At 48.8% G+C, this 12,671-nt stretch overlaps 2 protein-coding genes across 5 annotated transcripts; one reads left to right on the top strand and one right to left on the bottom strand.

Moving 5' to 3' along the window:
* Positions 1-2,011: 2,011 nt before the first annotated feature.
* Positions 2,012-7,780, top strand: LOC123091466 (transcription factor LHW). 4 transcript variants are annotated; one of them, XM_044512993.1, is made up of 10 exons: positions 2,012-2,655; positions 2,989-3,153; positions 3,343-3,424; positions 3,827-3,868; positions 3,952-4,011; positions 4,574-6,265; positions 6,385-6,489; positions 6,618-6,758; positions 6,867-6,992; positions 7,185-7,780. In XM_044512993.1, exons 1-10 carry the CDS (start codon positions 2,564-2,566, stop codon positions 7,344-7,346), a joined length of 2,667 nt encoding a protein of 888 aa, XP_044368928.1. In that variant the 5' UTR covers positions 2,012-2,563; the 3' UTR covers positions 7,347-7,780. The 4 variants fall into 4 exon arrangements, with proteins under 4 accessions (XP_044368928.1, XP_044368929.1, XP_044368931.1 ...); XM_044512994.1 differs by having other exon boundaries at positions 2,013-2,655; positions 4,577-6,265; XM_044512996.1 differs by having other exon boundaries at positions 2,015-2,655; positions 4,577-6,265; positions 6,388-6,489.
* Positions 7,781-8,332: 552 nt separating this feature from the next.
* LOC123091468 (BEL1-like homeodomain protein 1) lies at positions 8,333-12,665 on the bottom strand. Its single transcript, XM_044512997.1, has 4 exons — positions 11,891-12,665; positions 10,159-10,556; positions 9,669-9,729; positions 8,333-9,550 (listed from the first exon to the last, which is right to left on the bottom strand). Exons 1-4 carry the CDS (start codon positions 12,599-12,601, stop codon positions 8,732-8,734), a joined length of 1,989 nt encoding a protein of 662 aa, XP_044368932.1. The 5' UTR covers positions 12,602-12,665; the 3' UTR covers positions 8,333-8,731.
* Positions 12,666-12,671: the final 6 nt, after the last annotated feature.

Genomic DNA, 12,671 nt, shown 5'->3' with positions numbered 1-12,671 from the left:
CGGCACCACCCGGGCCAGCGCCGGGGGCGCCTGCCGACGACGGCGGGGGAAGATGTGGAAGGAGGGGACCTGCGGGCGAGGGGCGCGAGCTCCGCCCCGACCACCTCCCGGGGAGGCGGCGCGAGGCGGCCTAGACGGAGGAGGGGGAGGGCGGAAGGGGGGCGGAGGCGGGGGGCGGGGCCGATGGCCGGCGGCGGCGGGAGGGACGGCGGCGATGGGAGGGGAGCGGGGGATGAAGGGAACCAAATTAGGCCGGCAGGTTTACATGAAAAGACGGGGAGCGGAGGCCAGCCTGGACGAATAGGGAATGGTGGAGCCGTGATGCGGTCGGGATGAATGAATTCCTAGGCCCTGTTTGGATACTCTAACTCAGTTAGAGGCTAGAGTTAGATTCTAACCTTTGAACTAACTCTGACTAACTCTAACCAAAGAGATGTTTGGATGGCAGGGTTAGATTGACAATAAATATTCTTTCTCAATTATTTGGCTACTTTGGACCCTATTTCCTGCGGGATTTTTGGTGTGGCCGACTTTTATGTGGCCTCCTCCCACTCACAATTGACATAACAAATGATCTTTACAAATGAACGGTCCAAAACATGATAAATTTTATTTTCATGGGGAGCGGGGCCGCTTGCCGACGGCTGCGAACCCCACACATCGAAGCCGTCTCCGTCCATCGTTGGTGCTCTGCTCCAAGCTATACTACCTGTACCAGAAGAGAAGAATCAGTAGCGCATCCAGAAAGTGCTACAAGCAAGCCGAACTCAACACCGCACATGCAGTTATGCTCTTCTCCGGAATAAGTAATCTTGTCCATGTTAACTTATGAGATACATTTCTAACTTTGATTATTTATAACAGCTAATGCATAACAAAAATGAAATTGTACCAAAATATAATTTAATGATGAAGTATTGAGTTGATTAAATAATATTTTGTGTAAGTTCCTGAACATCTGCAGCTTTTTATAAGTATTCATAGATCAGCTCTTTATAAGTATTGAGTTGTTTCTCAATATAGATCCTGAACATCTGCAACTCTTTATAAGTATTCATAGATCAGCTCTTTATAATTATTTATAGATCAGCTCTTTATAAGTATTTACAAATCACAGCTCTTTGTTTCTTAATGCTCAAATCACAGCTAGTGCATATCAAATTATTTATAGATCAACTCTTTGTTTCTTAATGCTCTAAATTTGCACAAACATCTGCAACAAGAGAGGGGGCTGAACATCTGCAACTCACTAGCTAACTAAACAGAAGGATCCAGCCACGCCATTGCTCACGCTAACTAATCAGAAGTTCCGCCAACAAATCTAGCTATGGACTACTCTTGCTGACTTGCTGCACAGACGGACGCGTAGGAGGAGGGAGAGCACGAGTACAGAAGGAACGGAAGGACTCACCTCTCGTTGGATCCCTGGTTGATGCGCCGCCTCCGCGCACAAGAGAGAGAGAGAGACGACCGGGAGCCGGGCGAGGTTCGGACGGGGAGGGCGAGCGGCGACCGGAGGAGGGCGAACGCCATCCGGAAGAGATCGCGGCTTGGGCGGGCAGCGCGGCGCCTGGGCCGGCGGCGCGGCGCTTGGATGGGCGGCGCGGTGGGGAACGAGAGGCGTCGCGCGAGGGGATGCGGGAGGGAGCGAGGGATCTGGTGCGGGACGAAGGGATCTGGTGTGGGAGGGTGATTTTTTTAGTTATTCTTTTTGTGGGCCCCGGGAAAACTAGCCCAACTAGCACCTCTCCACCGGGATACTTTTTTTACGTGGGTTAGAGGCAACTAGCTAAAACTAACCCTATCTGTTTGGATCCTTTTGAGCTATTTGAGCCCAAAACAACTCAAACTAACACTAACTCTAGGATCCAAACAGGGCCCTAGTTTACCCTCCACCTCTGTGTCCAGTGCAGTGCAGTGCAGGGAGTGAGGGAGTGAGGGAGGGAATGGTGGCCACCTCGCCTCGGGAGCGGAGCCGCCAAGGGTGTAAAAAGATGGAAAAGATGATGGTGGTAAACAAAGCAGGCGGCAGAGCACAAGAGAGCACCAAAGCCAGAGAGAGACCAGAGAGAGAGAGAGAGAGAGAGAGGACTACTCTTCTCGCAGCCGCTCGCGGGCGCACACAGTGTGAAGGGGAGGGCGCAGCAGCAGGCAGGCAGCTAGCGGACAAAGCCGATCTCGTCGTCTACCCGAGGCCGAGGAGCCGCACTGACAGCTGGGCTCCTCCAGCGCGCCGCGCGACGTCACGGCTCGATGGTTGCCCTCGCGCTGGCGGCGCGGAGGAGGAGGGGAGGCGGCGCTCCGGCGGCGGCGGCGGTGAGGAGGGGCGGCGGCGGTCTCCGCGCGAAGCAGGCCGGCCGGGCCGGCTGCCGCGGCGCCTAAGATACCGTTCATTCACTCTGCTGCTGCTACCTCTCGCACTCGCTCGCTCGCTCACCCACCTCCTGCTTCTCTCCTCTCGTCCTCGCGCCGGCGGCGGCGGGCCTCTGCAGCCGGCGTGCTAGGGTTTTCCTTGTCCGTCCTCTACAAGGTGCCGTCTGACTGACTCTGACTCGTGGCGCGGATGGCGGTCGGGGACGCGCTGCGGCGCCTCTGCGAGGAGATCGGCTGGTCCTACGCCGTCTTCTGGAAGGCCATCGGCGCCGCCGACCCCGTGTAAGCTGCCTCCTCTGTTTCCTCCTCCACTTGCATCTCGACATTCTGTGCTGTTTCTTCTGTTCCCTGCCTTGTCAGTCTCGGGATTCCGTGTGCTAGTTTGACACCGGAAGATTCAAGTAGCTACTAGTGCTCCTCATCATTTCGTTAGCAATGGAGTGTTTGAGCTCGGAACTGATGGCTTGGCACTTATAAGGAGTGTGTGTGTGTGTGTGTTTATCTTGCAATTTTCGTCCCCTGAACTTGGCTTCCTATTGTACTTGCAGCTTCAGGAATTTGGCCCCTCTTATTAGTGGTTTTCTTACCTGCATTTTTCACCTTGGATATGTGCAGGCATTTGGTGTGGGAGGACGGCTACTGCGGCCACACGCCATGCCCCGCCGGATCTGAGGCTTCTCAAGCTCGGGCCGCTGAGCTCGGGTGTTCTGCTGCTGTTGACAGCATTTGCTCACTCGTTCGGAAGGACATGGCCGAGCAGGTTCATGTCGTTGGAGAAGGGTAAGCAAAGCATAGCGATGCCATATTTCTTTTCTTCATCCCTGTTTTTCCATGTTTTGGTCAGATGCAGTTTCATGATTCCTCCGCCATTTCTCATTGGTTGATGCAAATGAGACAAATGCATCCCTCCGGGTTTGTTTGCTGGTTGCTATTTCGATTAATAATGGCTGCTGCGTTTGTGGCTTTCAGGACCGTCGGCCGTGTTGCCTTCACTGGCAGTCATCAATGGATCATCCATGGTACTGCGGATGATCACGGGCTCTCATCCGAGGTAGTACTTGCTTTCTTCTCAAATGGTACAAGTGCTAACCGATTTCCGTTTTCTCTGGTTCAATTTTTGCCGGGCCACCATTTAAAGCATCGGGTCAGGGAATTTATATCCATGTAATAAGTCTTGTGGGGGGACCTTCTGTTCGAGCTTTTGGAACTCAGTGGCCTGCTTTGGTTTTGGACTAGCATCATACTGGAAAATAAGTGAAACAGGGATACGGTAGCTGTAAATGAACATTTACATGTGTCTGTCACATGCAAAAGAATACATGTGAATCTACTTTGATTTGCCTTGAGTGCACCATAATGCTAATACTAGCATGGGGATCTATTAGTTATCTTTGTTATACTTGTTGTTTGATTGTTTTGTTTTGGAGATCTTACGCTAGTCTCACCATGATAGGTTGCTTCTGAGATGCATTATCAGTTCAGAGCTGGCATTAAGGTGAGTGGAATTGAACATTGTGAATGGTAAATTATTTGACCCTTGCTTGCTTCTGGAACTCAATGAAGTTTCTTGTTCTGCAGACTATTGCGATTATTCCTGTGCTACCACGCGGCGTGCTACAATTAGGCTCTACTGGTGTGGTATGATATCCAAACTTCAAATGCATGCTAGGAGTGTAGAGAGATTGTGTTCCCTATATCGTATTATAGGATATATGCCCAGTTTGTCTGAAGTTTTTAACTGTTTCGAGTTAGCTGTGTGGTATAACATACTAACATCAGTATGTCATGCTGTTGACTATGGTACAATATCTCATATCTAGATCTCTTTTGAAAGAATATAACCATCACATCATGCTAAATATTGTACTCCTGTGCCGGATAGTATTGGAGTTTTAAATAACAATGATGCTTGGAATTTTTTACGTGCCATCAGAATGCAAACTCATGGCTTCTTTTGATGTATGCTGCTAAAGGGTGGCTAGAACATACCTCTATATGTTCATCAGTGGTGTAATCAGAATGTTCTCTCTTGCAACAGAATATCTAGAAATGTTGGCATGTAATCAGTTTTTCCAATATAGTACATGTCTTTTATCAAATGGTTGGGTTTCATCATGGTATCTCAGTTCATCACTTTGGCTTCGCTAGAATTTGTATTCTCCATATATTTGAGTTAATAACCTATCATTTCTGGATTCAGCAGGTTATGGAGAACACAAGTTTTGTGATGCATGCAAAGAAATTGTGCTCTCAGCTGAACCAGCGATCAAGTATGGCTTCATCTGCTTCAGTAAAAAGTACTTCGAATCAGTCGCGTCCTCTGCATGGTGCCTCAAACATCCAAGCTGCAGACAATTCCTTCAGTCAATTCCCAGTGATACGTGAACAATACAGACGATCTGATAGCGCAACTGCATCAAGTAGCAAATCACTAAATGCATCTTTGTTTGAGGCTGCACAACAGAATGGTCTAACTGGTAGAGAGCATATTGTCTATGGCAAGCCTAACGATATGTTTGTACAACAAGCGTCTTATTGTGATAATCGACTTGGAAGTAATACACAGAGTGCTGAAATAAGCTCTGGTTTGGTCCCATCGAGCTTGGCATCAGTGGAGCAACAGCAAATGCTGATGAACACCATTGGACAGTTAGAATTTGGTAGCGGTACAGATTTGGCACGGAGTGCACTGCTAAAATCACTTTTATACCGAAATCCTTTTATGCATGAAACTAGTGACATGAAGCTGTCACATGGAAGAGTTGGCCTACCCCAAGGGACTGCTGGTCATGGGAGTTATGGTTTCCTCCCTGGAAGTGCCGGAGTAGTCAGTACTACCTTATGTACATCAAGTCAAGTATCAGAACAAGGAAGCCATTCCAGTTCAGGAATGTTACGGCAGAAGCAACCTCCAGTTTCTTGTAATGTTCCCCAATCTTCTGAATTCACCATGAAAATGGTGCACCAAGAAAGAAGGTCATCTGAAGGTGCTCTGCCTGTATCTTCTCAATCTGATGTTCAGGTTTCTAATTGCTTGAATGGCATGTCCCAGGAGAATCTATTGAGTAGGTCAGGTCATATGCAGAAAGATCAAAATGCCGATAGAGCAAATGATCCACGTGTTGCTGTGAGCACACAAGGTGTGAAGAATATGGATGGTTGCATGCTGCCAGCTATGCCCAGTGAGACAACTCACTCTTTGCTTTTGCAGCCAACATGGGATAATGACTTGTTTGATATATTTGGTTCTGAATTTCATCAGTTGGGTCATAATGTGGATGCTAATTTGGTGTCCTCCTGTGATGCAAAATCTCATAGTTTAGACAGAGAGGCAACTGAACCCTCGATTTGTCTTGATTCTTCTTCACTCTTCAGTTCACTAGACAATGACTTTCCCTGTTCCGGGATCTTCTCACTAACTGATACTGATCAATTACTGGATGCTGTCATCTCAAATGTCAACCCCAGCAGTAAGCAGAGTTCTGATGACAATGCTTCTTGCAAGACTGCATTGACTGACATTCCAAACATTTCTCATTTTGGTTTGGAAGAGTTAAAGCAATGTGACTCCTCTGGCATTCCTTCAACGGTAATCAAGAATGAGTCCACACAGATTGTTAAACAACCATATTACTTCGATAAGACTGAAGATGGTTGTCTTTCCCAAAATAATGGAGCACAGAAATCTCAGATACGTCTTTGGATTGAGAATGGTCAGAACATGAAATGTGAAAGTGCATCAGCTTCTAACAGCAAAGGTCTTGATACACAAAGCAAGTCAAATCGAAAGAGATCTCGACCTGGAGAGAGTTCTAAGGCACGGCCAAAGGATCGGCAGCTGATACAGGATCGTATAAAGGAGCTCCGAGAAATGGTGCCTAATGGAGCTAAGGTATCCTCTTGTAGACCTGCTGATTTTAATCTATTATGAAAATTTGTACTTTGAGTTGCACACGTGAACTCCAGAGCAGTTGCATTGTTGTCATATCAATGTTATCTCATTTGTGTCAGCAGTGCAGCATTGATGCTTTGTTGGAGAAGACAGTTAAGCACATGCTCTTCTTGCAAAGCGTTACAAAGCATGCAGACAAGCTCAAGGATTCTACTGAATCTAAGGTATGCGCATGCCTATAAGTTTTATTGTTTGGTTATATAGAAAGAAAGCTGGTCTGTTGTGGTTGAGTTGCACAGTTTGTAACTCGTTAGATTGAAAGATGTCCTTATGTTGTTGAGTATTCATACAGATACTTGGCAGTGAGAACGGTCCTGTGTGGAAAGACTACTTTGAAGGCGGTGCAACCTGGGCCTTTGATGTTGGCTCTCAGTCTATGACATGTCCAATCATCGTTGAGGATCTTGACAGACCACGTCAGATGCTTGTGGAGGTAATTGTTCAGGATGCTGCTGTCGCTTGTTTTTTGCAGTCTCATTGTTTACCGACAATCGCATGTAGTTGCCGTTTAGATGTGTTGACATCACGGGGTTCCCTGCAGATGATTTGTGAGGATAGAGGCATCTTCTTGGAGATAGCTGATTTCATCAAAGGACTTGGGTTGACCATCCTGAGGGGTGTAATGGAAGCACGTAAAAGTAAAATCTGGGCACGCTTTACCGTTGAGGTAATATAGTTAAATTCTGAAAAAAAAAGGTCATCACATCATTAGAGCTATGGAATGCTTCTGCTGATTTTTGTGATAACACCTGTTGAATGGATTTCTATCGCTTTAAATCCCTGCTTATGTTTTAACTTGCTGGTTGGAGTCGAGGAATAACACTGATTGTGTATGTTCAATTGTTCAATGTTCATACAGGCAAACAGGGACGTAACCAGAATGGAGATCTTTCTGTCGCTTGTACGGTTATTGGAACCCAACTGTGATGGCAGCGGAGCAGCAGAGAATCCCAACAGTGTGAACATGCCTCTTGGTTTGGTTCGCCAACCTGTCATCCCGGCAACAGGTGGTATCCAGTGACAACTAGAGAGAGCCCTCAGCCTCTGGCCAATCAACATTTAAGTGCTAAGAGCAGCAGTTCAGCGTGGGACCAGAGTTAAAACACTTCAGATTCTGCATCTGCGCACTTTTGCCATGACTAGCATTGCCAGTTTGCCAATGCGCCACTTGCTTTCCAGTGGCGCCTTGCTGCGCAAATGTGCACCTTCATCTCCCTCGAGCCGCAGAAAGTCTTAACGTGAAATGCATCGAAGACGGGACTATTGATTCAGCTAATGATCAGTTAGGCAGTGCCATTGCTTGTACAATCTTAGTTTTGCTTGTTACTTTTGCCGTACATTAGTGGATTTTGTACCGAACGGAGATTCCTTAGTTGATTTGTGTAGCGTTGATAACTGGAAAGCCAACCCTTTGTAAGTCTTCTTCAAACTAGAAATAGAACTGTTAGCATGTGATCCAGTGGTTCCTTGCAGTGACCTGGGAGAAGCTACATTTTGCTGTGTGATCAGATTTCTGTGACATTGAATGTTTGTTGCCTATCAACATTTTTGGGTTTGGTGTGTTGTCCAGCAATTCTCCAATGACCTCTCTGTCAACCAAGACTAATGATTGTTCCTTCTATTACCGTCTTTTTTTTTGAAATGATCCTTCTATTACCGTCTGCCATCATCTTGTCTTGTTCATGACCAAGAAGGTAATCACCTGCATTATCTTGTACTCCCTCCATTCGAAAATAAGTGACGCTGATTTTGAACTAAAACAGGGTCACTTATTTCCGAATGGAGGTTGTACCTGTTTGGAGCAGAGGGTTTTTCTTTTCTTTTGTCCTGCGAGAAATGAACTGTTTTATGTAGAAGAGAAAGAAAATCACATGAACATGGTACACCAATGAGTTTTGGTTGCTAAAGGTAACACGATATGCCATCTCATGCATCTCCTCTCTTCATCCATGGAACTGGAACAAAGTAGTGAAGAGAAGTACTACAATAACTAACATTACATTGCAGTACAGTATCCAAAAACAATACTCAAATCTCCAATAAACCAACTATACCGCAATACACTTCCAAGATCCCCAATTCCAATGTTTTACATATATATATACCCCTTCACGTATCGTATACCCCCCATCCCCCTATTGCCCTATAAAATCTTGTAACCGGAAATGTTTGGGTTTTAACTACCTAACCTATACTACTAGTAACTATATACAATGTCCCCATCTTTACATAATTACACCCCAATGACCTAGAGAGGCTTAGGATTAATGGCAGCCTAACCATGCCTAGGCGTTTACCCTTTTATTTCTATACAAGCCCTAAATTGTTTGATTAATCGATTTTTTTGGGATTTCATTAATGGATTGCGCTATGTAATAGTGGTATATCATGCATGATGCATTCATACTATGCCACGAAGTCTCTCATGAGCTGAGCCGCGAAGGACTTGGTGGTCTGCATGTTCATGTCGTAGCCGGCAGCGCCGCTGCCGCCGCTGTCGGCGCCGTTGCTGCTGCCGCCGCCCATGAGGAACGCCGTCTGATCGCCGGCCCCGTGGGGGAGGCCGAGCGTGAGCGAGACGCCGCCGTGCTGCCCGGCCCCGGGGAACGCGAACGACTGGTCGGTGCCGAACTGCCCGTACGGCCCCGGCGCGAACAGAGAGTACCCGCCGCCGGCCCCGTCCTCGTCGTGTTGGTGTTGGTGGTGGTGGTCCCTCGCGCCTGCCGCGCCGCCGCTCTCCATGAACTTCATGAGCAGCTCCCGGTGGCTCACCTCGTCGTGCTGCTGCCTCGCTGCGGCGGCCGCGGCTGCCTGCGCGTGGTGCAACGCGCCGAAGTCGAACGCCGCCGGCGGTTGCTGCTCGAGGTCGGCCGCCCTCGCCTTCTTGAAGCCGCGCCTTAACCCGCCATCCTCACCCTCCTCGTCGTAGAACCCCGCGTGCGCCTGGTGCTCTCCGGCGAGCTCGAGCAAGGACGCCTGGACGGCGCCGCCGCCCTCCGACGTCCCGGCTCCCGCCGCCGCTCTGGCCATGGACCTCGGAGTGCCGTCGTCCACGCCGTCCGCGTTGCTGCTGCTCTTTCCTCCGGCGGGGCCGGACCCAGACGGCCTCCCCTTGTCGTCGCCGCCGTCCTGCTGCTGCTGATGCTCCTTGGTCTCCTCGAGGTACATCTCCTCCACCATCGGCTTCCACAGCCTCACCCTCGCGTTGATGAACCAGTTCGACACCTAATAATTCGTTTTACAAAAACTCTCACGGATCAAACCAAGCCGCGGTAACAGTAAAAAACAACAATATGTTGCAACTGGATCAAACTGAAGAAGGATGGTTGAGATTTTTTTGTACCTGGCTCCTGGTGAGGCCGGTCTGCTTGGCGAGCATGATCTTGTCCGAATCCTTGGGGTATCTGCATGATGAGAGGGCGATCCGATCAACCAATGGGAGTGCAACACGAGGGCGCTGAGTACGTACGTACCCGCCGGTTTTGGGCGTGCACGTACGAATGGAGGTGCCATGCGTGCATGTTTGCATGCAAAACGCATCATGAGCATTGTGTGTGTGTGTGTGTCGTATCTCGTGCTATGTCTATGTCTCTCTCATGCAAGTACCGCGTCATCATTTCGCACTCTATCTGTACCACGTCGGTGACAGAGAGAGAAATGCATGATTAATTATTACTGTAGTTCAGTTACCGACGGAGTTCACCTGTACAATACACCTAGCTAGGTTGCATGTGCAGGATGCAAAACCTTCCAAACAATTCAAGCAATGCAGTGCATGCATGCATGGCAACAAGAAAATGGCGGTAAAGTTAGCATGGTGGTGAACAACTTACGGATGGAGGAAGTGCTCGAAGAGCCATGCACGGAGGATGGAGACGGAGCGCTCGGGGAGGCCCCGCTGGGGGCGCCACGCGCTGCTCTGCATCATGCCCAGCTGCTGCAGCGCGCGCTGCTGCCGGAGCTGGTGGTCGATGTACCGGAGCCGGGACCCGACGCCGGGCCCTCCGCCGAGCCCGCCACCGAGCCCCTCGGCGTCGCAGTCCTCGCCCAGGGCGCGGCTGGCGGCGCGCACCTGGGAGGCGATGGCGTCGCGGAGGCAGCGGAACTGCCGCGAGATGGTGCGCAGCGCCAGCGCCGTGTACGTCCGCGCCGACCCGGCACCGGCCACCGCCTCGAACGACGACGACACCGACGCCATCTGCTGGTGGTACTGCCGGTACCGCTGCTCCACCTGATCATGCCATGCCATCGCAAGCCACATTAGATCCCAGTACAGAGATTAGCTCGTGTATTAATTAGTGGGTTGATTACTAGTGTTAACCACCACAACCACTCTCTAGTACTTTGGATTGTGTTTATCATAAACACGATTAATTGTCTTGTCAGATTTGAGAGAATCAAGTGGATTTTAGCAAAAGCATGCTTCACTGCATTTCTTGTTTATATGGAGAAACCACAAACTAAAGCTCCCTAAAAAGAATAGAAGAAGAAAAGCTCAATGCATGAGGGAAACCCGGGCTGCCAAACTGGCTTTGCTGGCTTGTGAAGAAGCTAGCACCAGCTAGGACAAGCAGGGCCTATCTACCTTCTGTACTGATAGCATATACTTGTAGTATTAAACTATTAATTAAGCTATTGAGAGAACACAAAAAGAGACACATATTTGATCAGGCAACAAAGTTAAAGGTGGCTTGTACTGGCCTCAACAAACAACACCATGAAAGAATTGTAATTTATAGGTGCATGAGTGCTTTTTCCTATCTCAAAGTATTTGTTAACAATATCACCAAGATATATACTTGGCCACTAGCTAGCTTGTTACTTTCTTCTCTAGAAGAAAATAGAAGACTATAGCCACTTGTTGGTTTTAAAGACTAGCTAGACTTGTCACTTTTATAATAGCTATCACACATTCACAAATAATTTTCGTTTATTTAATTACTACCAGAGCTGATTTGTAAATTTCTAACTTAATAATAGTTGTCCTTTAATTAACTGTAGCTGTAATTCTGCTTTCTAAAAGACAATACTGGTCAGTGTTTATATCGATAAAAAAACTCGAAGAGAATATATAGTTGGTGCAAGCTGACAAAACATGTGTTATTGAGAAAAGGAAAAAGGGAGGAGGAATATCCAGCAAATCAAAGGCCTGCTTGGCTACCCCAACAACTGTGTGTCACTCACTTCAGAAAAAGAAGCAACAAAACAAACATAGCTGAAAAGCAAATGACCCATATACTTTCAATAACACTTTCTCAAATTATAGAGGCAAGGAAATATCAGAAACATCATCAATCTAACACTGCCATATTCAGAGGGCAATGTTGAATGTTCACACACTACAAAAATCGTCAGGTTAATTTATCAAATATCCCTTGTTTTCCAGAGGAAGAAATATCTACAATTCCTAAGCAAAAAATGGAGATATTTTCGGGGAAAACTGAGAGATTAATTCTCTATGAATTCATGGTAAAAATATATATTGGTATAAAGCAGGACATTTCTTAACATTAAAAGTTAGAATCAAAAGTAATTAATTAGAGTGTACTTAGGTTAATTACTGACCTCGTCAAGCATGTTAACCAGTTTGCCTTTCTTCATCTGCAGCTCCTGCCGCTCCGCCGTCGACATCTCGGGCGCTGGCGCGCCGCCCTTGGCCCCGCTGGCGCCTTCCTCCCCGCCGCCGCCGGAAAGGCCTTCCGAATCCTCCTTCTTCTTGACCGACACAGCGCTCTTCGCCTTGGGGTCCACGTCGTCCACGCCCTTGCTCACGCTCACCACCTCGTCGAGCAGCTCCTGCGCCGCCCTGAGGTACTTGGAGTTCATCACCACCTGCCCCTGCGACGCCGCGGTCGTCGACCCAAGGTGGTACCTCCCTTCGTCGCCGGCGATGGAAGCCACCGTGACCGGCGGCGTCTCGCGAGACGACAGGCTGAGCACGGCACTCACGCCATGAGCCTGCTGCGTCGGTGGCGACATGACGTCGGCGATGCCGGTTGTGGCCGGGGTCCACAGGTTGTAGCCCGAGGGGGGGACCTGAAGAGGGATGCCGACGAAGTGCTGCCCCGGCGGTGGCGACGCCTGGTGGCCGCCGAAGGACGCCGGGGTCATGGAGCTCACCGCCGAGTTGAGGAGCATCATGTTGGCCCCGGAGGGCGCGGCGTCCCCGTAGCCGCCGGTGCCGTAGCTCGGGTTCATGAGGTACAGTGTTTGCAGGCCGTCGCTGGCGGCCTGGTGGATGTCCGTGCCGGCGCCGCCGTGGTAGTACGCTGCCATCGTGAGCGCCGGCACCTATGTAGACTGGTCGATGGCAAAATCTTGGCTATGTACGTATGTGCACTTGTGC

Source organism: Triticum aestivum, chromosome 4B, assembly GCF_018294505.1.
Source record: "Triticum aestivum cultivar Chinese Spring chromosome 4B, IWGSC CS RefSeq v2.1, whole genome shotgun sequence".
NCBI classification, from domain to species: Eukaryota; Viridiplantae; Streptophyta; class Magnoliopsida; order Poales; family Poaceae; genus Triticum; species Triticum aestivum.
This window is presented reverse-complemented; position numbering and strand designations above follow the sequence as displayed.